The sequence below is a fragment of the Hypomesus transpacificus genome, chromosome 22, assembly GCF_021917145.1.
Source record: "Hypomesus transpacificus isolate Combined female chromosome 22, fHypTra1, whole genome shotgun sequence".
Classification (NCBI taxonomy): domain Eukaryota; kingdom Metazoa; phylum Chordata; class Actinopteri; order Osmeriformes; family Osmeridae; genus Hypomesus; species Hypomesus transpacificus.
The window spans coordinates 13,532,099-13,553,148 of record NC_061081.1 but is presented as its reverse complement, the minus strand read 5'-3'; the positions used below and the strand labels follow the sequence as shown (position 1 = coordinate 13,553,148).

The 21,050-nt window shown below is 50.7% G+C and overlaps 1 protein-coding gene across 2 annotated transcripts in view; it reads right to left on the bottom strand.

Annotated features, from left to right (window-relative positions):
- The window catches only part of LOC124484502 (WD repeat-containing protein 70), a 38,691-nt gene that overhangs the window by 5,285 nt on the left and 12,356 nt on the right, over positions 1 to 21,050 (bottom strand). For both annotated transcript variants that reach the window (XM_047045427.1, XM_047045428.1), the window contains exons 10-14: positions 16,537 to 16,711; positions 6,924 to 7,023; positions 5,943 to 6,027; positions 5,482 to 5,620; positions 29 to 129 (exon numbers count right to left, since the gene is read on the bottom strand). In XM_047045427.1, coding sequence (XP_046901383.1) covers positions 29 to 129; positions 5,482 to 5,620; positions 5,943 to 6,027; positions 6,924 to 7,023; positions 16,537 to 16,711 — 600 coding nt within the window. The remainder of the gene's footprint in view (positions 1 to 28; positions 130 to 5,481; positions 5,621 to 5,942; positions 6,028 to 6,923; positions 7,024 to 16,536; positions 16,712 to 21,050) is intronic.

Genomic DNA, 21,050 nt, shown 5'->3' with positions numbered 1-21,050 from the left:
TTCACACTCCTCACCCCCCACCTCTCACCTGTGGCTCTTGACAGGGTCGTAGTAGACCTTGGCCAGGCCGTTTGCTGTCCCCACCATGATCTGGTTCAGCTTGGGGTGCCACAGGCAGCGGACCACACTCTGGAGGAAGACACACAGTCAGTCAGTCCTGCCTTTCAGTCAGTCAGTCAGTCCTGCCTTTCAGTCAGTCAGTCAGTCAGTCAGTCCTGCCTTTCAGTCAGTCAGTCAGTCAGTCCTGCCTTTCAGTCAGTCAGTCAGTCAGTCCTGCCTTTCAGTCAGTCAGTCAGTCCTGCCTTTTAGTCAGTCAGTCCTGCCTTTCAGTAAGTCAGTCAGTCAGTCCTGCCTTTCAGTCAGTCAGTCAGTCCTGCCTTTCAGTCTGACACTAGAACCTGGGATGTGTTTTTAACAGTCCAAGTCTGTCTGTCTCTCTCTCTCCTCTTTTTTCCCTTCTCTTTCTCTTTCTCTCTCTCTCCTCTTTTTTCCCTTCTCTTTCTCTTTCTCTCTCTTTCTCTCTCTTTCTCTCTCTTTCTCTCTCTTTCTCTTTCTCTCTCTCTCTCTCTCTCTCTCTCTCTCTCTCTCTCTCTCTCTCTCTCTCATTCATCTACGTCTCTCTCCTTCTCTCTCTCTCCTGTGCTTGACCATATTTGGTTGTCAGGTGGTGGCCTGCTTCTCTCAGACTGTGTGTGACAGTTGGCCCTCTGCCAGGGCCGAACATGACCACACTCATCCTGACTAGTGCACGCGTGTGTGGCTGTGACCAATACCCTGACACTGTACGACGAGCGGCACTATATATATAGAAGTGTGTGTGTGTGTGTGTGAGAGAGACCTGCTGTGATGCCAAAGTGTCGTGCATGGGGCACACACACACACACACACACGGTTCTCCCTCTATAAGGCCCCTCTCTAACAAAGAGCCCTAATGGATAAGGACACATAACTCTCTTATGGCCCACACCACTGTGTGTGTGTGTATGTGTGAGACAAAGAGAGAGTCTGCGTGTGATCCTGTTTGAAACCTAGGAGGGGATTTGGAGATCTTTCTGGTCCAGTTGACCATCTATCCTGAAGGGATAACCTGATCCCAAGATAACAAGTGATTGATGCTTCACATGATTACACAAAAACTCCAGTATGAATGTTAGTGTGAGAAGTGTGTGTGTGTGTGTGAGAGAGAGAGACAGACAGAGAGACAGAGAGAGAGGGAGAGAAATAGAGAGAGAAAGAGGGAGAGAGGGAGAGAGTATGGCGTGCTCTGCCTCTGCAAGTGGATCAGGTCAGCGCTGCGGGGACTCCACAGGGGCTGAGGCTAGGGTCGGGGCTGGGGCTAGGGCTGGGGGGTGAGGTTGGGGCACCAGGGCTGGAATGGAGAGGGGACGTAACTCGGGGTGAAAGCTGCTTATCTCCCAGCTGTTCAGCATCCCATGGCTGTGGGTCTCACACACATAAAGACAAGGAAACACACCCCTACACACACACACAGTGTACACTAATGCGTATGCGAGGATGACCACACACACACACACAGCTCTGTAGGGTGATTGAGTGCACAGGACCGCCGAGGGTTAATCTGTCCTGATGACCATGTGGTGGAGTAATTGATGATTTAGAGAGATCTAGAAAAACGCTGCAAACAAGATGACTGGGCCCTGGGAACAACTGTCCATCACTCTATCCAACTGATAAGGGGATTATCCAGCTTTTCATATCTCACTTAAACACGTACCAACGCGCAAACATCAAAAAAGCATGCAAAAGCCTTTCCTTCATAAGTCCCGTGTTCTGCAACATGGGTGTGGGGCGGAGCGAGAGTGTGTGTGCTCCCTGCACACGCGTGTGTGGTGTGTGCGTGCCAGCCCATGAACCTGTCAGTGAGTAATGTGTCAAAACAGCCCACACGGGTTGCTAGAGCAACAGAAGACATCCATCTAATGCAGGTGTTCCCTTCCAGCCCACCTAGCTAGTACATAGAGCCTGCGGCTAGTACACAAGGCCAGCTAGGACACAGACCAAGCTAGTACACAAGACAACCTAGTACACAAGGCCAGCTAGGACACAGACCAAGCTAGTACACAAGGCCAGCTAGGACACAGACCAAGCTAGTACACAAGACAAGCTAGTACACAGACCAAGCTAGTACACAAGACAAGCTAGTACACAGACCAAGCTAGTACACAAGACAAGCTAGTACACAAGACAAGCTAGTACACAAGGCCAGCTAGGACACAGACCAAGCTAGTACACAAGACAAGCTAGTACACAAGGCCAGCTAGGACACAGACCAAGCTAGTACACAAGGCCAGCTAGGACACAGACCAAGCTAGTACACAAGACAAGCTAGTACACAAGACAAGCTAGTACACAAGACAAGCTAGGACATAGACCAAGCTAGTACACAAGATAAGCTAGTACACAAGACAAGCTAGTACACAAGACCAGCTAGGACACAAGACAAGCTAGTACACAAGACAAGCTAGTACATGGGGCCAGCTAGTACACCTCCTCAGCCCAGCCCAGCCCTCAACCCCAGGTCCAGGGTCACACAAGACTGTTTAGTCAGACATGATTAGTGGGCCTTCCTTTCCCTAGCCGTCCTGGTCCACCACTTCATAAAGACGGCACTAAAATTCTCTACCTTTAAGGGGGACGGCAGAGGTAAACACAGTAAATAGCTCATTCGTCAGGTCTCCTGAGTGCACGTCCAGCACTTGGAATAGAAAACAAACCGGCTCAAAGTCAGGCTTATCAGATGAGGAAGGGGGGGGGGGGGGTGAGTGTACAGGGATGTGCACTTAGACTAGACTCCCGGGCTGTGCCAGGCAGGCAGGCTGATGGGGAGACAGCAGCCACCTGGCCGGGTGAGGGGGTACACACAGCCTACACTCTACCCTCCCCCCCCCCCCCACCACCACCACCAGCTAGGCCGACACACACAGACATGCACACACACACACACACACACACACATCCTCATCCAAATATACACTTATACATATACACACACACACACACACACACATCTACACAGTCATACACACATTAATTCTCACACACGTGATCTGGATCTCTCATGAGAAACTGTCAGACTTGGATGAGAGAGACTGAGTTAGAAGCTATTAAACTCAGTCAGATCTCACTGTTATGACTACAGATACACTCTAAATGCAGAGAGGTAGAGCGAGAGGGTGAGAGCGAGAGAGAGCTGAAGATGAAAGGAGAGAGAGAAAGTAAGAAGAGGGTCAACCTGTCCTGCACCCAGCTGCTAATGGCATGTTCTACCAGTGATGGTGGACTAAGCTGTCTCCCAGTCAGCAGGACGGCCCAGCGTGTGTGTGTGAGCAGCATTCATGTGTGTGTGTGTTCAGTGTTTGTGTACGTGTCGGCTGTATGTGTGTGTGTGTGTTCAGTGTTTGTGTACGTGTCGGCTGTATGTGTGTGTGTGTTCAGTGTTTGTGTACGTGTATGGTGTGTGTGTGTGTGTGTGTGTTCAGTGTTTGTGTACGTGTCGGCTGTATGTGTGTGTGTGTTCAGTGTTTGTGTACGTGTATGGTGTGTGTGTGTGTGTACAGTGTTTGTGTACGTGTATGGTGTGTGTGTGTTCAGTGTTTGTGTACGTGTATGGTGTGTGTGTGTGTGTACAGTGTTTGTGTACGTGTATGGTGTGTGTGTGTGTGTGTTCAGTGTTTGTGTACGTGTATGGTGTGTGTGTGTGTGTACAGTGTTTGTGTACGTGTATGGTGTGTGTGTGTGTGTTCAGTGTTTGTGTACGTGTATGGTGTGTGTGTGTGTGTTCAGTGTTTGTGTACGTGTATGGTGTGTGTGTTCAGTGTTTGTGTACGTGTATGGTGTGTGTGTGTGTGTTCAGTGTTTGTGTATGGTGTGTGTGTGTTCAGTGTTTGTGTACGTGTATGGTGTGTGTGTGTGTGTGTTCAGTGTTTGTGTACGTGTATGGTGTGTGTGTGTGTGTGTTCAGTGTTTGTGTACGTGTATGGTGTGTGTGTGTGTGTTCAGTGTTTGTGTACGTGTCGGCTGTATGTGTGTGTGTGTGTGTTCAGTGTTTGTGTACGTGTATGGTGTGTGTGTGTGTACAGTCCTCCTTACTGAGGTCTCTCTCTCCTCTCTGTCTTGGCTGAGGTCTCTCTCCTGGTGAAAGATCTCTCTCTTCAGCACTCTCTCTCCATCTCCAGCTCCCTCTTTTCACTTCCTTTTTACCTCTCCCCCCCCCCCCCCCCCAACTCTCTCCCCCCCACCATCTGTCTTTCTCTATCGCTCTGAGTCTCTCCCTCTGGTTCCCTCTCTCTCTCTCTTTCTCTCTCTAGCTCTCTCTCTATCTAGCTCTGAGTTTCTCCCCCTGGTTCCATCTGTCTGTCTGTCTGTCCCTCCCCCAGTTCTGTGCTTCTCCCCTCCTGGCTGGGTCTACCGGTTCTCCAGACACTGAAACAAACCCAGGCTGCTACCAAACCACAGCGTTTACTCAGCACCACAGGGCTACGTTCCTCCCCTCAGAAACCCAACCCTACCAGCACAGGTGGCCACACTAGACACCACACACTTCTGTCGGGAACCTCCAGGCTGTCACTAGGCCCTATCAAATCACACGCTACATATACTGGCTCACGACTGGGGTCTAAGTGCAAAAACATGGCTTGAATTATATTCGTGAAGCCTCAAGTCATGTTTTCCTGGCTAGGCCGGGCTAGTAATCAGGTGGGATTTCCAAGCACACATTATCGTAAGAGTGGTGTGGTCTTGCACTTAGTCAGCAAACGTCTTTCAAAACAGAGCAGGTTCAAATATGAACTACAGAGGAGTGTGGTGGGCCTTTGTTACACAAGCCCAGACTAATTGAGCTCCGCTTGACTCCAGGAAACACTGATTGTGTTTGGCATTCGGTACACACAGCATCAGACCCTACTAATTGAGTTCAGATCTGAAATTCTTTGGGCCGACCTCCCCCCTGCCGGTACAGTGGTATAGTGACTTTAATCCCTTGGGATAATCCAGCTCTGGTTAAATTGAAGATTAAAGAAATTACCCTAAAGCTCAGAGTCAAATCTGACCAGACAAGACTTCCTGCCTGCGGGAGAGATCAGAGAAAGCCTCGCTCCTGCAGGGAAACTTAGATGGAGTCGGCCAGGACATATTCACACTGGTTACAGCGTCATGAGGTGTTTGAATGAAAGATTGTTGTTTGGAATATTCCGGACCGTACAGCTGGGTAGAATATTAATATTCCTGGCCGTACAGCTGGACAGAATATTCCAGAACATATAGCTGAGGAGAATATTCATATTCTGGAACATACTTCTGGGTGAAATGTAACATTCGTAAAGAACTGAGGGGTTTAAATATTCTCAGCAGTTTAGAATATTCCAGATCGCCCAGCCGGATAGAATATTCCGGACCCGTTTGAACCCAACGGCTGCGAGCACAGGAGGCCTGCTGTGAGGTGAACGTCCGGGAGCTACTCACCGCGTTGGTCACCTCGATCTCGTAGACCTTCTGGAAGGAGGTCCTGTCGAAGAACACCAGCATCCCGTTGCCCTCATCCTTCCTTACAGACGTCCCCGTCACCAGCAGCTTGTCGTCAGGGCTGAAGCAGCAGTCTGTCCTGTGGGGGCGGGGCCAGACAACGACACTGGTGTGAGAGATACCTATTTTTTGGGGTGGGAGGGGCAGTTTTTGGGGTGATTTTTTGGGGCTCTATGTATTGATGCGTCAGTTCAAGAGGCAGGAATGCAGGAGAGAGAGAGAGAGAGAGAGAGAGAGAGAGAGAGAGAGAGAGAGAGAGAGAGGGTGCGGAAGACAGCCTCTCCCAGTAAGCTACCGGGTGCCCCACCAACACGTTCCTTCATGGTTTCAACCTCCATCTGAACCGCCATCCAGGGACCCTGCATCGTGGGGGATCGAATGCCCAGAACTGAGGTACTCACATGGAGAAGGCGGTGGTCAGACCGGTGGCCACGTTCAGGGGCTTCTTGAAGCTGCGGATGTCCCAGGTCTTCAGGGTGTCATCGCCTGTGGAGGAGGAACGTTGGCTGGTCAAGGTTCCGGAACCTTGATTCATTCAAGTTTCATGAAGCCTATTCTGCCACCCCATGCTTAGTGGCAATAATATGCCCTTTTTTGGGGGGACATTTTATCCATTTAGACATAATGCTCCTACAATTGACAAGCGACATGCATCATTATGTATCCATTATCTTAATAATGTTATCATCTTTAATTAAAAAACTGTGCTGTATGGAGGGGGGGATTTGAACCTGTAACTTCTTCCTCTGCAGTAAAATGTTCTACCCCTGTGTTATCCCCTACTGTAGATCACTCCATACGACTGTTTCAGACAGACAGTTTCATGTTATTAACCGTCCAGGAGATATAACGTGCTGGAGGATAGTGGAGCCCAGAGGGGTGATTCATCACCAGGATCTGAGCACAAGACTGCCTTTAAGCCAAACAGGGGGCCAGCCAGTAACAGGAACCCTGCCAGTAGTTCAGGGGGCAGCCTGGAACACCCAGGGAGGGAGACCTCTGGGAACCAGAGTGTGGATGCCTGCATGCTACTGCACAGCTTTTGCTGATGGTGGCTGTCTTTGCGCTCGGAGTAAGTGTGTGTGTGTGTGTGTGTAAGTGTGTGTGTTGGGATGAGCTCTTTTCCCGCTGAAACAACAGAAGTTCTGGATCATTCTTCAGACGTTACAGGTCCCCTGAAGGCCTGCGACAGACTGGGTGCAGAGGAACGGCTCCAACACACACACACACACACACACACACACACACACACACACACACACACACACACACACACACACACACACACACACACACACACACACACACACACACACACACACACACACACACACACACACAGAGGACTGAAGGCTTCCAGCAGGGGGTCAGGTGGTTCGTACCTCCACGAGAAGCCAGCGTTGTCCCGTCGTAAGAGAACGCCAGACAGGAAGGGTCCGATCCTGGGTCGTGGGCCTGGCGACAGTGGAACTTGGTGTGGACCTAAGAGGAGGGAGGGGGTCAAAGGTCAAAACAAGAGATGAGCAATGTTGGTGGTCTACAGAAACAGTGGTCTGTTAGAAGTACCCGGACTGAGGAGTTTAAATGCTAGCTTGCTAGACTATCGGCTAGATCACTGAGCTAACCACTGACTAGATTTCTGGGCAACCAGCTAGCTAGCTTTCTGGGCAACCAGCTAGCTAGCTTTGTGGGCAACCAGCTAGCTATCTTTCTGGGCAACCAGCTAGCTAGCTTTGTGGGCAACCAGCTAGCTATCTTTCTGGGCAACCAGCTAGCTAGCTTTGTGGGCAACCAGCTAGCTAGCTTTGTGGGCAACCAGCTAGCTAGCTTTGTGGGCAACCAGCTAGCTATCTTTCTGGGCAACCAGCTAGCTAGCTTTCTGGGCAACCAGCTAGCTAGCTTTCTGGGCAACCAGCTAGCTAGCTTTCTGGGCAACCACCAACTAGCTTTCTGGGCAACCAGCTAGCTAGCTTTCTGTGCAACCAGCTAGCTAGCTTTCTGGGGTATCGGTTAGCTAGCTGGGCTTTCAGCTACTACCAAGTCATGAGAACCCTCAGGCTGCATAGAGGCTCTTCTAAGCGGGTTCCTTCACCACCAGAGGCCTGGCCCACTGAAAGGAACATAAAGACCGTTTCACGCTCCGTGTCTTTCAGACAACATACGGTTCCCATTTCCTCTCCAAACACCGTGCTAGGCTTAACTCTACAACCTGGCGCCCCTTAGTGTCAGTCTAGGAGCACCATAGACGGCTCGTCTTCCACACACCTTTGGGGATGAACCCAGACCTCAGGAGTTTACCTTGGCAAGTTTGACAACCTCATAACGGGGATGTTTGTTATGAACCAACCCAAATCTCCCACATCAGCGATTGTCACAAGGCAATCCCCCACACACTCCACCCCAGCCCCTAACCCCACCCCCACCACTAACCCGGCCGGCACACACACACAAACACACCATTAGAACAAGGGAGTTCTGCTAGCTCGCCCAAAAGGCTTTCGCAGGCCCTGCGAAATTGGTTAACTGACCAGAGTCAGTCGAAGGATCAAACGTCACATCACATGGTACCATTGTGACGTAGCGGGCGCCGCCCCAAAGCACTGATGCAGGCAAATCAATACAGGCACATGAAACTAGGGTTCTTGGCGTAGTGCACGTCGTGTCTGGGCCTACACGTGCACGTGGCTGGGCCTACACGTGCACGTGGCTGGGCCTACACATGTCACTCACACTATGGAGGCTAAGTGAGATTTCAGCCCGGGGGGGAATCTATCGAACTGTCCAAAAACAACACAGGTTACACAGGCAACACAGGCTAATTCGGGCTAAACCTCACACACACAAGCTAAAAATGGAATTTCTCATCGAGAACGAATGGTTCTCTGAAAGACCGCAATGTACCCTGTCCGGGGTGTTTTGAAGGACAATGGAGGTCAGGACAGGGTACCATGGCCTTACGGCACACCCAGCGCTGACAGGGAAATCATTCAGACATTACATTTAGTCATTAAGCAGATCCAGAGCGACTTACAGTAAGTACAGGGACTTTCCCCCCGAGGCAAGTAGGGTGAAGTGCTTTGCCCAAGGACACAACTCAATAATGCACGGACGGGAATTGAACCCGGCAACCTTCTGATTAATAGCCCCGATTCCCTAACCGCTCAGCCAATTGACCCCAGACTGAGAGGCTCTACAGTCCGGTTCCCTCTGTGGTTCTCTCTCTCTCAGGGTCTCTCAGGCGGACAGGCTGTTTACAGTCTACCGTCTCCTTCCCAGGCTTGCTAAGTCGGCATGTTTCACAGACACACACATACGCTCTCTCATACATACTACATACAGTATCTACACACACACACACACACACACCAGTACACACACACACTCTCACAAACACGCTCTTTCATACATACTACATACAGTATCTACACACAAACACACACCCCTCCACTGTACACACACACACACATTCTCACCCACAAAGCAAAACCAGGAGCACCAACAGAAGGAATGTACCAAGGTCCACAGATGTATGTTCTGGTAGTAATCATCAGTTCTTCATTTGTCCCTGTAGCATCCATCCCCAAAAACAGACCTTTCCTAAATAACAGTTTTCCTATCCAAGGACGAGGACCATTTAAGTCAGGACTTAGATCCCGTATTTAACAAGTCCTCAACTAACCGTTAAAAAAAGGTGATGATTCAATATTGAAAAGCAGCTGGCTGTCTTGACTGGCTGGCTGACAATCTTGGCTAGGCCTCCTCTCTGCCTCGCTCTTCGGAGTTGGCCTGAGATCTGGACAGCATACCGTGGCAGTCTGCTAGCACTCAGCACAGACCCAGGTAACGCCAGCATCAATCACCACCAGACAGACTAGCATGGCGGATTCCAAACACTCCAGCCAGGACGACTTGGGGTTCTAAGGCTTCATTGCTTCTGACTGATATGCAGGTACATCGGAATGGGGGGTGAGAAGCAGGTTCTGGGGCATTTCAGAGAGAAAGAGGAAGAATATCAACGTGCTTGCATGTCGGGGTGATGTGTGTGGGGGTGTGTGGGGGTGTGTGTGTGTTCGGGGGGGGTGATGCAGAACATGGAAAAGGAAAGAAGTAGTAGAGAGAAGAGGAAGGGAAGGAGGGAAAGAGAAAAGAGAGAGAGCAGAGAGAGAAAGCATCAGAGAGACCGAACAGAGGAGAAAGAAGAAAGGTAGAGAGACATACAGAGAGAGATAGAGAGAGAGTCTTGAGAGACACCAGCCAACAGGATGATAAGCCCTTTCAAAGTGGAGTAAAGTTATTAACCTGTGGTTAAGAGATAACAGTGCTACTTTGAGCTGCAGATAGAAAACACTCTTTCCCTGCGTCTATCAAACGCTCAGCCATCTATTGGACAGCCCGCAGACACTTGGCTTTTGCACCTAATTCCAAAGCTAATTTTCTGCTGTATAATCTTTTCTATTCTGACGTTCACTCCCAACCTCTCCTTTTCCTTCCCTCCCTCCCACTCTCCATTTATCTTACAACACTGCAGCACTGGGAAATGAGTTTGGAGCACGGGGATAGTCAAAAGTTTAGAAGGTGGAATATTTCTTTTGATACAGTTTGAAAACCCTTTTTTTTTTTTTTTTTACAACGCCATACTGGGTTGAAGCACCATTTTTTGAATGTTAACCAAAAACAAACCATGTTCCGTGCCTGAAAGTAGACAACATAATAAACATGGCTGCTGTAACAGGTCTACATGAACAGTGTGTTGTTCCCTACAGGCCTAGCCGTCTAACGCGAGCGTGGTGGTGAGTGGTGTACATGAACAGTGTGTGTGTGTGTGTGTGTGGAGCCAGTCTGGAGGCCCTTTCCTCTCACAGTCAGACACACACACACACACACACACACACACACTGTTCACACAGACATGAGGTAAGCTTCATCGCACTGCCTGAGCCGGGGAGCAAGAGGAGATATGATTACTGTTGACATGACATATTCAGCCCTGTTCCTGCCCTTACCCCCATGACAGCGAAGGAGGAGGGGGGAGAGAAATGGGGTGTGTGCAAGTGAGGGGAAGAGAGGGAAAGAAGGACAGAAAGAGGGGGAGGGAGGGGGGGAGAGGGAGGGGTAGGGAAAATTGTTTACTTGACGTATGGAAACTCTGGCTATGGATACTCATCAACAAGGTTTTCTATAGCTCTCTTCTCATTTTGCACTATGCTGTCCGATTTCATATCTTGTAACTTTGAAACATTGCATATTATATATTTTATATTTATATCTATTTTATATCTATGTTGTTTAGCTCTTTAGGACATGTTTAGCTCTTTAGTATTAGACTTTTACAATCGTATTTATACATACAAAAATTCTTTAGATCTGTAGTATATGTTTATTGTATGCACCTTCCTGCCACAGTAAATTCTGTGTTAGTGTAAACTTACATGGAAATAAAAAACGATTCTGATTCTGATGCCATGTTTCGATGTGACAGTTTAAACTGGACGTTTAAATATGTGTTCATTTCCTGTTGTGGGCTGGCAGGTGGTGACTGACTTCCTATGTTAATCTTCAGGACCAGGTTATGAAACCTGACTCTGGGACACGGTTTGCAGTGTACCTTACACTGTAGTGCAACAAACTCACTAAGGACTCCACACACTGATAAACATATGGATACAGCACATAACCTTTACCCACTGACACTGAGATTATCATAGTAGTGTTTTTATGTAGAAGACTTTCATATCCAAAGCAACATTCGAAGAGGGATTTGAACCTGTGACCTTCTTGATCTGCAGCTAAATGTTCTACCACTGAATACCCATTCGACACAAAGGACAGTAGGTCCACACAGATACGTATGGATATAAGCACAGCGCATTTTAACCACAGCAACCGGGATGCCAGTGGAGATTTGCCACGTTTCCTCCAGGGCGGCAGGACATAGCCCAGGATCGAGTCTCATCCTGGGCACCTTAGATATAGATCTACCACAGCCCTAACCATGTTATCTGAGCGACGTTACATAAATATTGTAAATCCCCCACTCACTGCTCCCCTCTTATTCCTACACACACACACACACACACACACACACACACACACACACACACACACACACACACACACACACACACACACACACACACACACACACACACACACACACACACACACACACACACACACACACACACACACACACACACGACTTTAAGGTGACCTCTGTACACAGTGGGTCGTAGAGTCGAGCTGACCTCTTCCAAGGATCTAGCGACCAAACTCCAGCCCCCAACAGCTGCTCTGATCCTTCATGGAAATCAACAAGTGGTAGTGTGTGTGAGAGAGTATATATGTGTGCACGAGTATGTGTGAGTGAGTACATGTGTTTATGTGTGTGTAAAAATGCATGTGTTTGTGTGTCTGTCTGCCCTCCAAGCTACATCTTCCTCCTGCTCCTCCATCTTCTGTCCTGCACACTCAGGTCCAGTCCAGGAGGCTGGGGTTCCCTACTCCACAATAAAGGCAGATCAAGATGTTTCGGAGACCGTCTTAGGCATTCCTTACACCAGACAAGCACCACTTCCTGTTCCGTAAGAGTCTGCTTGCTTCCCAGCTGGAATGGAGGTTTTGGAATGAAGACTTTGGAGGCTGAGTTAAGGGGGAAGGGGCTGGTGGAGGCTGGGGGAAGGGGCTGGTGGAGGCTGGGGGAAGACTGGGAGAAGCTGCTGGGGGAGGAGATATGGAGGTCAGGTAAGCAGTCTGATCACACTGCAAAGACGTCCCAGAAGGCAGGCTCGTAAAGCACAGTGCCTAGCTGCTGTAGCTGGCTATCAGGGGGGCCGCTCCTCTAAACACATCCACTGGTCCCTCCTGGAGACCTCCAGTTCCCAGCCAAGCCTCCGCGGCCTCTATCTTTTATGACCGGGGGGATTTACTGGTTTACAGTGACACTGTACAGAGTCACATTGTTGAGCTCGGGTCCCATTAGGCCAGCGGCTGCAAATTATGTGTTGGCCAGCTCTGGTGGACTAGCACAGGCACGGTGAGGGAGGGGGGAGGGAGGGGAGGGGGGAGGGGTCAGTAGAGGGGCATCAAGACATTCTCTGTGTAGACACGTTTGAGCGGTGCAGACCAAAAAACGGAACTGGCAACAACAACATGAAAAGGACTCCATGTTCCTGGATAACGCGATTTTTCATTGGATTTTGTAACTACGCCCCCCCCCCCCCACCCCCCTGCGCTACTTACGACAACACTGACCGTCTCCTGACCGTGAAACGGTAAGCGCTGATCAAACCCCCGAGGGCGGGAGCGATCCCACTTTGTAGTCTGGAGTGCTACGAGGAGAACGCTGAACAATGACGCAACCGCATTCCAGAAGCTTCTGCGCTAATGTTCTGGAACCGAAGCCTGGCCCTCTCACCCAGACGTGAGCCCTTCCCGGTCGGGAGAGACATCCCAGAAGCGCCGTCTTAGCGCTGCACATCACCCGGCAACGGTAACCACGGAGCCCTTGAAACCCCTCTGGCACGGCGACAGGTTGCCAGGAGATCAAGCCTCCAATCACGGTCTCTCTCTTTGCTGACTTCCAGTTCTGGATCAATCATGCTCCTGTGAGCTTGGGAGGGATGGTCCGTCATCCTCAATAAGTTCTCCTCGGGCTCAGCGCTGGAACAAGGTCAGGGAGATGATTGGTGTTGTCTGCAAGCTACATAGCCTTCCCATGAGTAATAGCAAGAGTCCTAACATGTTATACTACCTGTCCTACCTGGGTTCACCACGCTTGGGCACATCAAGGTTGTCAGCTGGCTGAACGGTGAGGGAATCGGGCTAGTAATCTGAAGGTTGCCTGATCGATTCCCGGCCGGTGCACATGACGTTGTGTCCTTGGGCAAGGCCTACTTGCCTCTGGGAGAATGTCCCTGTACTTACTGTAAGTCGCTCTGGATAAAAGTGTCTGCTAAATGACTAAATGTAAATGTAAGGTTAAGGTCAGAGTTAAGGTTAAGAGTTAAGGTTAGCTCTAGCTTCCCACTACGGTAGGTAAATCTGATTTGTCACTCTGTGACATTGCTTGTAAAAACGGACCAAAGACATGGACCAAAAACATCTCTTCAAATGAAATTGTATTTGGACAGATTTGAACATATTTCATGATATAACAGCAGAAGCCCCTGAGTAGCAGTGCCAGGCCAGCCCCCCCCCCCCCCCCAGCCCCCTTACCAGGCCAGGCATTGCCACTGGCAAGCCAACACTGAATGTTATTGCAAGCTGCTACGGGATTCTGGCTAAATATTTAGTCTGGATGAAGAAGCGGTTATAAATTTCGAGTGCTTTTACCCAATCTCTCCTAGCCTGCTGTTACAAGCTGGGGTTGGGGGAGGACGGCTGGGCCGGGGGGGGGTGGAGAGCTGGCAGAGACCTGAGGGGGTGATAAGGGGTCCTTTTGGGGGCTCTGCTGGGGGTAGCAGGGGGTAGCAGGACAGTTATCCACCAGCATCACTCATGTCACAGATGCTCTGCGACTCAGAGGAACAACGAAAGAAACCCCCCCCACCCCCGAAAAAAATAAATCTCTCGACAAACACCACCCGATGGCGGGTCACAAAACATGAAACCAGAGATACCATAGCTGAAACCATAGATACCATAGCTGAAACCATAGATACCATAGCTGAAACCATAGATACCATAGCTGAAACCATAGATACCATAGCTGAAACCATAGATACCATAGCTGCAACTCTGCAGCCCATTTGTCCACTTGATGGCTGAAGCAGAGGACCGAGCAGAGGTGAAAAGGGGAGAGAGAGCGAGGGCTGCAGCTCTCCAGCTGGTCTATTTATGAACGCTGGGAAAGCGAGTGAGCGGTGAGACGCAATAAAAGTTGAGGACGTAGTCATAATCAGGAGGAAGTCAACCTGATGTACCGACAAGCTGACACCTCCTCAATCTCTACTGATGGTTTCAGTTTCTCCAGCCTCTCTCTCTCCCTCTCTCTCTCTCCCCCTCTCTCTCTCTCTCTCCCCCTCTCTCTCTCTCCCCCTCTCTCTCGCTCTGTCTCTCCCTCTCTCATGCTCTCTACCCCTTCTCAGAGAAGGTGAGGTTGCCTGTGACAGCTGTGAAAGACTGTGAGCGTTACCCTGCCAAACCCTCTCTGTCTCGCTCTCTAGGTCCCTCCACAGGAAGTCCTGACGTGTCATTACCCCCCTCCAGCCACGACACTGAACAGAGACGTGTCAGGGAATAAAGCCCTCAGGCAGAGAGGATCATGGGTAGGCAGGCAGGCTAGAAAGGCCAGGAGCCAGATGGATTTGCGAGATCATGACCACACGAAAATCTATCTGTCCAAGCTCCAACTTATTAGTTTGCGCCCGACACACAGCGGTTTGGAACAACCTGAGCCGTATCAGGAACTAGCGGCAGCTACAGGTGGTTGATGTTAGCCTGTGACAGACAGATGATCCATCCAATCACCCGCAAAGTATTGTTTGAAAGGGCCTGCCTTTTTCCAAAGGACGACTTCTAAGATGGTTATGTGTAACAAACCGTGTGGTGAGTCAGGTTAGAGGAACGGAGCCACGGGAGCCAAAACACACAATGCCCCCCCGTCCCCCGTCCCATACTGGAGAGATGGAATGAGCTCTTTTGATTACTTAATAGGATAATTAGCATAATTGACGAGCGTTGGAAAAGTACAGAATGGAACGCATCAGGCCTCCCAGAAAGTTCCAGTTCACCCCCTGCTCCACCTCACCCTCACACGACACCACCCCCTGCTCCACCTCACACGACACCCCCCCCTGCTCCACCTCACACGACACCACCCCCTGCTCCAACTCACCCTCACACGACACCACCCCCTGCTCCACCTCACCCTCACACGACACCACCCCCTGCTCCACCTCACACGACACCACCCCCTGCTCCACCTCACCCTCACACGACACCACCCCCTGCTCCACCTCACCCTCACACGACACCACCCCCTGTTCCACCTCACACGACACCACCCCCTGCTCCACCTCACCCTCACACGACACCACCCGCTGGCCCAGCTACATGACCCACCACCAGGGGCTGTTTTCACTGCTGAGTCATGGTTGATAGGAAGTCCAGGTAGTGTAGAGTCCACACTGTTACACCAGGTGCTGAATCATGGTTGATAGGAAGTCCAGGTAGTGTAGAGTCCACACTGTTCATGGAAACTCGGCCTTCAGAAAACTCTGTCCTAGAGACCAGATTCAACTAGATCCACCCATGTCACTAATTAAAGTTCCACTATCTAGCTCGGTGGTTAGAGCATTTGAATTTGGATCCAAAGGTTGCAGGTTTGAAGCTTCCCTCTGTATGACCCTTTACATGGCCAGAAGCGTGTGCAGCCGTGTTCCCATGCTAGAGAACCCTAGATCCAACAGTGAAGCCAGTCCTGGAGGACCCTAGATCCAAGAGTGAGGCCAGTCCTGCTTGGTGGTTCCATGTCCCTCGTCCCTTTCAGGTCAACCTAGTCAGAAGACTACACATTCTTCTCCACAGACACTAGACAGACAGGATGGTTCGAGCCAAGGCCGTTAACCAAATACAGATGCCACTTTCCCACCTAGGGCTTTATTTACCGCCAGGACCTGCTCAGTGTTGGTGACCTTTTGACCTCTGACCCTGCCCAGAGACAGAATGACCCCCTACTGATCACACATCCCTGGGCCGTGTAGACAGAGCAGCCTGCTTTTACTGCCCAGAAAACACAGGCTTTCTGCTTTCCTTCTCACTGCGTGTGTGTGTGTGTGTGCGTGCGCACAAGTATTTGCGCGTGCTTATGTGCAACTGCCTGTGTGTGTGTGTTTGAGTGTGTACGTGTTTCCCAGTGTGTATGTGAATGTACGTGTGCATGCAAGGGTGTGTGTGTGAGTTTGCCTGTGTGTGTGTGTATATATATTAGTGCGCATGCCTGAGCGTGTGAGCGGCGTTCTGCACGCGTGCAAGACACAGCACAGTCCTACTCACGCTGAGGTTCCTGTCCCAGATCTGGATGGTTCCGTCCTGGCAGCCGGCGGCCACCAGCCTGCCGTCACGGCTGTAGCTGCAGCAGGTGGGGATCACCCTCTTCCCCTGCAGGGAGCGAGGCTTGAACACGGCCTTGTGCTTCTTGTCCGAGTTCACGTCCCACGTCCGCACCGTTCTATGGGGGGGGGGGGGGGGGGGAGAGAGAGAGGGTGAGAAAGAGGGAGAGAGGGAGAGAGAGAGATAAAGGGGTGGAAGAGAGGGTGAAAAGGAGGGAGAGGGTGAGAGGGAGAGATAAAGGGGTGGAAGAGAGAGAGACATAAAGGGGGGGAAGAGAGAGAGAGAGGGTGAGAAAGAGGGAGAGGGTGAGAGGGAGAGAGATAGATAAAGGGGTGGAAGAGAGAAAGAGAGGGTGAGAAAGAGGGAGAGAGGGAAAGGAGACAGTGAGATGGGGTGAAAGAAAGAGGGAGAGAGATAGAGAAAGTGAGAGGGAGGAAGAGATCGGGGGAGAGAGTTAGAAACATTGAAACGCCGAAGTCTGGTTTACACATTACACGGCAATATCACCATCACATGGCCCTGTGACTGAGCCCTTGATAACTCCAGACACCCATAGATCTTGTCATTCACATACTCTGAAATTTCTCTGAGCACTACCTCACCAGAGCTTCTACTGGCTTGTGTAAGACTTCACACAATGGGTAGCTAGTGTGACTCAATCAGATGAGGAGAGTGCGAGGACAGGGAGGAACAGGAAAGAGAGAGGGCAGAGGAAAGAGGGAAAAGGAAAATGAAGAGGAGAGAAGGATGAGAGGCCAGGAAAAAGAGAGGGGGCAGAGGAGAAAGGTGAGGACAGGAAAGAGAGAGAGAGGGCCGAGGAGAGAGAAGAAACAGAGTGAGAGGAAAGAGGAAAAGAGAGAGGATGGAGGTGAGACAGAAAGAGAGAAAAGAGAGGGTAGAGAGAGAGCGGGGGGAGAGAGAGGGCAGAGCAGGCGAGGCTGACAGGCGTGTCTGAAGCCTGCATGAAATCCTGATTCTCCCGCCTGCATCTGCTCCACACATTACAGCTCCCTCACTCAGGGCTGGACAGGACTGCATACACAGGGAGAAAGAAACAGTTCGAAGGGTGGTAGAGAGACGGAGAGAGAGAGACAGAGAGACAGAGACAGAGAGAGAGAGACACAGAGAGACAGAGATACAGAGAGAGAGAGAGACAGAGAGAGACAGAGACAGAGAGAGAGAGACACAGAGAGACAGAGATACAGAGAGAGAGAGAGACAGAGAGAGACAGAGAGAGAGAGACAGAGAGACAGAGAGAGACACAGAGAGACAGAGATACAGAGAGAGAGACAGAGAGAGACACAGAGAGACAGAGAGAGAGACAGAGACACAGAGAGAGAGAGACAGAGACAGAGAGAGAGAGTTAAGAGGGCGAGCGACACAGACATTCCCTGACACAGATGTGTTCACACACTAACATGGCGGCAGCTGACTGCATGTTGTTGAGTGGAAGTTTGAGCATTAGCTGCAAGCCTCCACTGGGACAAGGAACTCGAAATTAGAACCAGCTATTAATAAGTGTGAATAACAGTAGAATTCTTTTAAAGTATTATGAATAGTAAACTGGGCAGAATTAAGACATAGCGAGGGGGCCCGGAAAAGGTGAAACACCCTGCAACACTCCATCAAAATCTATAAACACACTATATTTAGCACATCTGTGTCAGGAAATGTTTCTCTTTCTCTCTCTGACTGCAGTAACACTCCATCGAGTGAGCAGCAGTCATGTGACGTTGGGGGGTCATGGAAGGAGGACTTTTGACCTGACGACGCATGCCACTAGGGAGTCACTTGAAAGGTCAGCCACAAGCTCAAGGCTGTATCCTGGCTGCCTCCTCGACTCACTTGACACCGACACTCACCTGACGGAGCGAAGAGGCCGTGACGAGGAGGAGGAGGTGAGAGAGGCAACGGAGGAGAAAGCGAACCAGACAATGGAGAGGTGAAAGACAGATGGGAGGAAAGGAGAGAGAGAGTGAACAGGGTAGAAGTGAGAAATAGAGTGGAAAAAGAGTGAGGGAAGTAGACAGAGGTGACAAATGTGAGAGGGAGGAAAGAGAAAGTGGGGGAATGGAGAGAGAGAGAGACAGAGAGAGAGACAGACAGATGGAAAGACAGAGAGAGAGAGAGACAGAGAGAGAGACAGACAGAGGGAAAGACAGAGAGAGAGACAGACAGAGAGAGAGACAGACAGAGGGAAAGACAGAGAGAGAGAGAGAGAGAGAGAGGAGGAGAGGGGGACAGAGATAGAGAGAGAGAGGGAAACACAGAGAGAGAGGAGGAGAGGGGGGTGTTCGTAGGGGCCAGCACTGTCAGATCAGCTCAGACACGCCTTGTTGAGGACAGACACGGGCGCCTGGTGCCATGTGTCAGGTCACGACTGCTCGCCATGGCCATGCTGTGACCTCTCTCTCTTATTCCTTCCTTCCCTCTCTCTCCCTCTATTCTTCCCTCCCTCTATTCTTCCCTTCCTCTCTCTCTCTCTCTTCTTCCCTCCCTCCCACTCTGTTCTTCTCTCCCTCTCTCTACTACTTTCCACGCTCTCTCTGAATGTCTCAATAAAGAGCATTCAAAGTTGATTTCCCTCCCCCTTATTTTCCCTTGCTTTCCCTCTCTCTGTCCACCCCCTTTATCTTCCCCTCCCTCCCTCTTTACTCCTCTTACTTTTTACTCTACCTCTCTTCCATTCCCCCCCCTCTCTCTCTCTGCCTGCCTCTTCTCACTTCACCTCTCGCTTTCTCTCTTTTCCTTTCCCTCTCTTTTCATCTCCCCCTCCCTCTTTCTTGCCCCCCCCCACTCTCTCTCTCTTTCGCTTCACCTCACGTCCTCTTTATCGCCCTTTCCGTTACTCCCTTTCAAACACACACACACGCACGCACACACGCACGACTGAGCGTGTCCAAGTGTCTTCGACCCTACGACCTCCCACTAAAACGGTGACCCTCAGGGGTCACGGGTCACCTGGGGAGTGTAAACAAACAGACAAGACAGCTACTAACAGCCAGACACAGATTCCTGCATGGATGTCTCCACACTTAACGGCCCTGAAGACACCCAGACACATTCAGTCAGGGAGCACTGTGTTTGGATAGGGATGGACATTATGACACAGGCGTCAGAGTGAGACATCTGTATTGGCAGGGACGTGATAAATTACGTCCCCAGAGAGCTGAAGGTGCTCCGGCCCAAACATTCCCCTCAGGGAGTCTGTTGAATGGGTACACTTTACTGATGTCTGTTTGTAAAAGCGTGTATGTGTAAAGGCGTGTGTGTGTGTGTGCGTGTGTGTGTAAACGTGCGTGTGTGAATAAACGTGCATGTATGCATTTATCAAATCGTGTGTGTGTGTGTGCGTGTCGTTGGAAATGTGTAAGTATTTAAATGTTTGTGTTCAAACCTTGTGTGTAGTTTGAGTGCGGGCGTGTGTGTGTGTGTATACTGTGTGTGTGTACATAAGCGTGTGCGTCCACACGCGTGTGACAGGCGTGGTGGAACTGACTGATAGCTCCACCTGCTCGGCATGGCAGACATCTCTGTCATGTTTACAGCACAGTGCAGGCGTCTGTCACAGTACTAAACACAACGTGACCTTTACACTGGCACACAACGGCAGGAATCCTATTCAGTTCGGGGACTCTTTCCAAAACACTGCTGCTTGCTGCAGGGCTGGTTGACAAGGCCTGGAGGATGGGAGGATGGGGGGATTTGAAGGCAGAAGAGATGGAAGATATCTGGGCCTGGAGAGCTGGATCTGGCCTGCTGTCACACTCCCCCTGCCCTGGAAGGGGTTAACATGGACCCTCACCCCCCTGCCCCCGAAGGGGTTAACATGGACCCTCACCCTCACCCCCCCTGCCCCCGAAGGGGTTAACATGGACCCTCACCCTCACCCCCCCTGCCCCCGAAGGGGTTAACATGGACCCTCACCCCCCTGCCCCCAAAGGGGTTAACATGGACCCTCACCCCCTGCCCCCAAAGGGGTTAACATGGACCCTCACCCCCCTGCCCCCAAAGGGGTTAACATGGACCCTCACCCCCTGCCCCCAAAGGGGTTAACATGGACCCTCACCCCCCTGCTAGACTGCTATTCAGCCTGGACTTCCCAACGCCCACCACTCTGTAAACAACCAGAGTGGAACATGTTTTATTTCTGGAGGTTCCTCCCCCCAAAACCCTTTTCAAAGCTCCATGTTGAGATGTTTTGAATCCGTTCCATGAATGACAACCCAGGCAGCCCCGGCTCAGAACCATTTAACGAGGTGACAAAACATTCACGCAGCGCCACAGGGAAGCAACACCAAAACATCACACAGGGCACACAAAAGACCCCCTTATCCCCCGCCTGCCTCCCTTATCCCCCTGTCCCATCTTCCTCCCTCCAAGCCGACGTTGTGCTTCCCTCAATCAACGCTTGCGTGTTCCTGTGCGAGCTCTTAAGACACGGAGAGAGAGGAGGG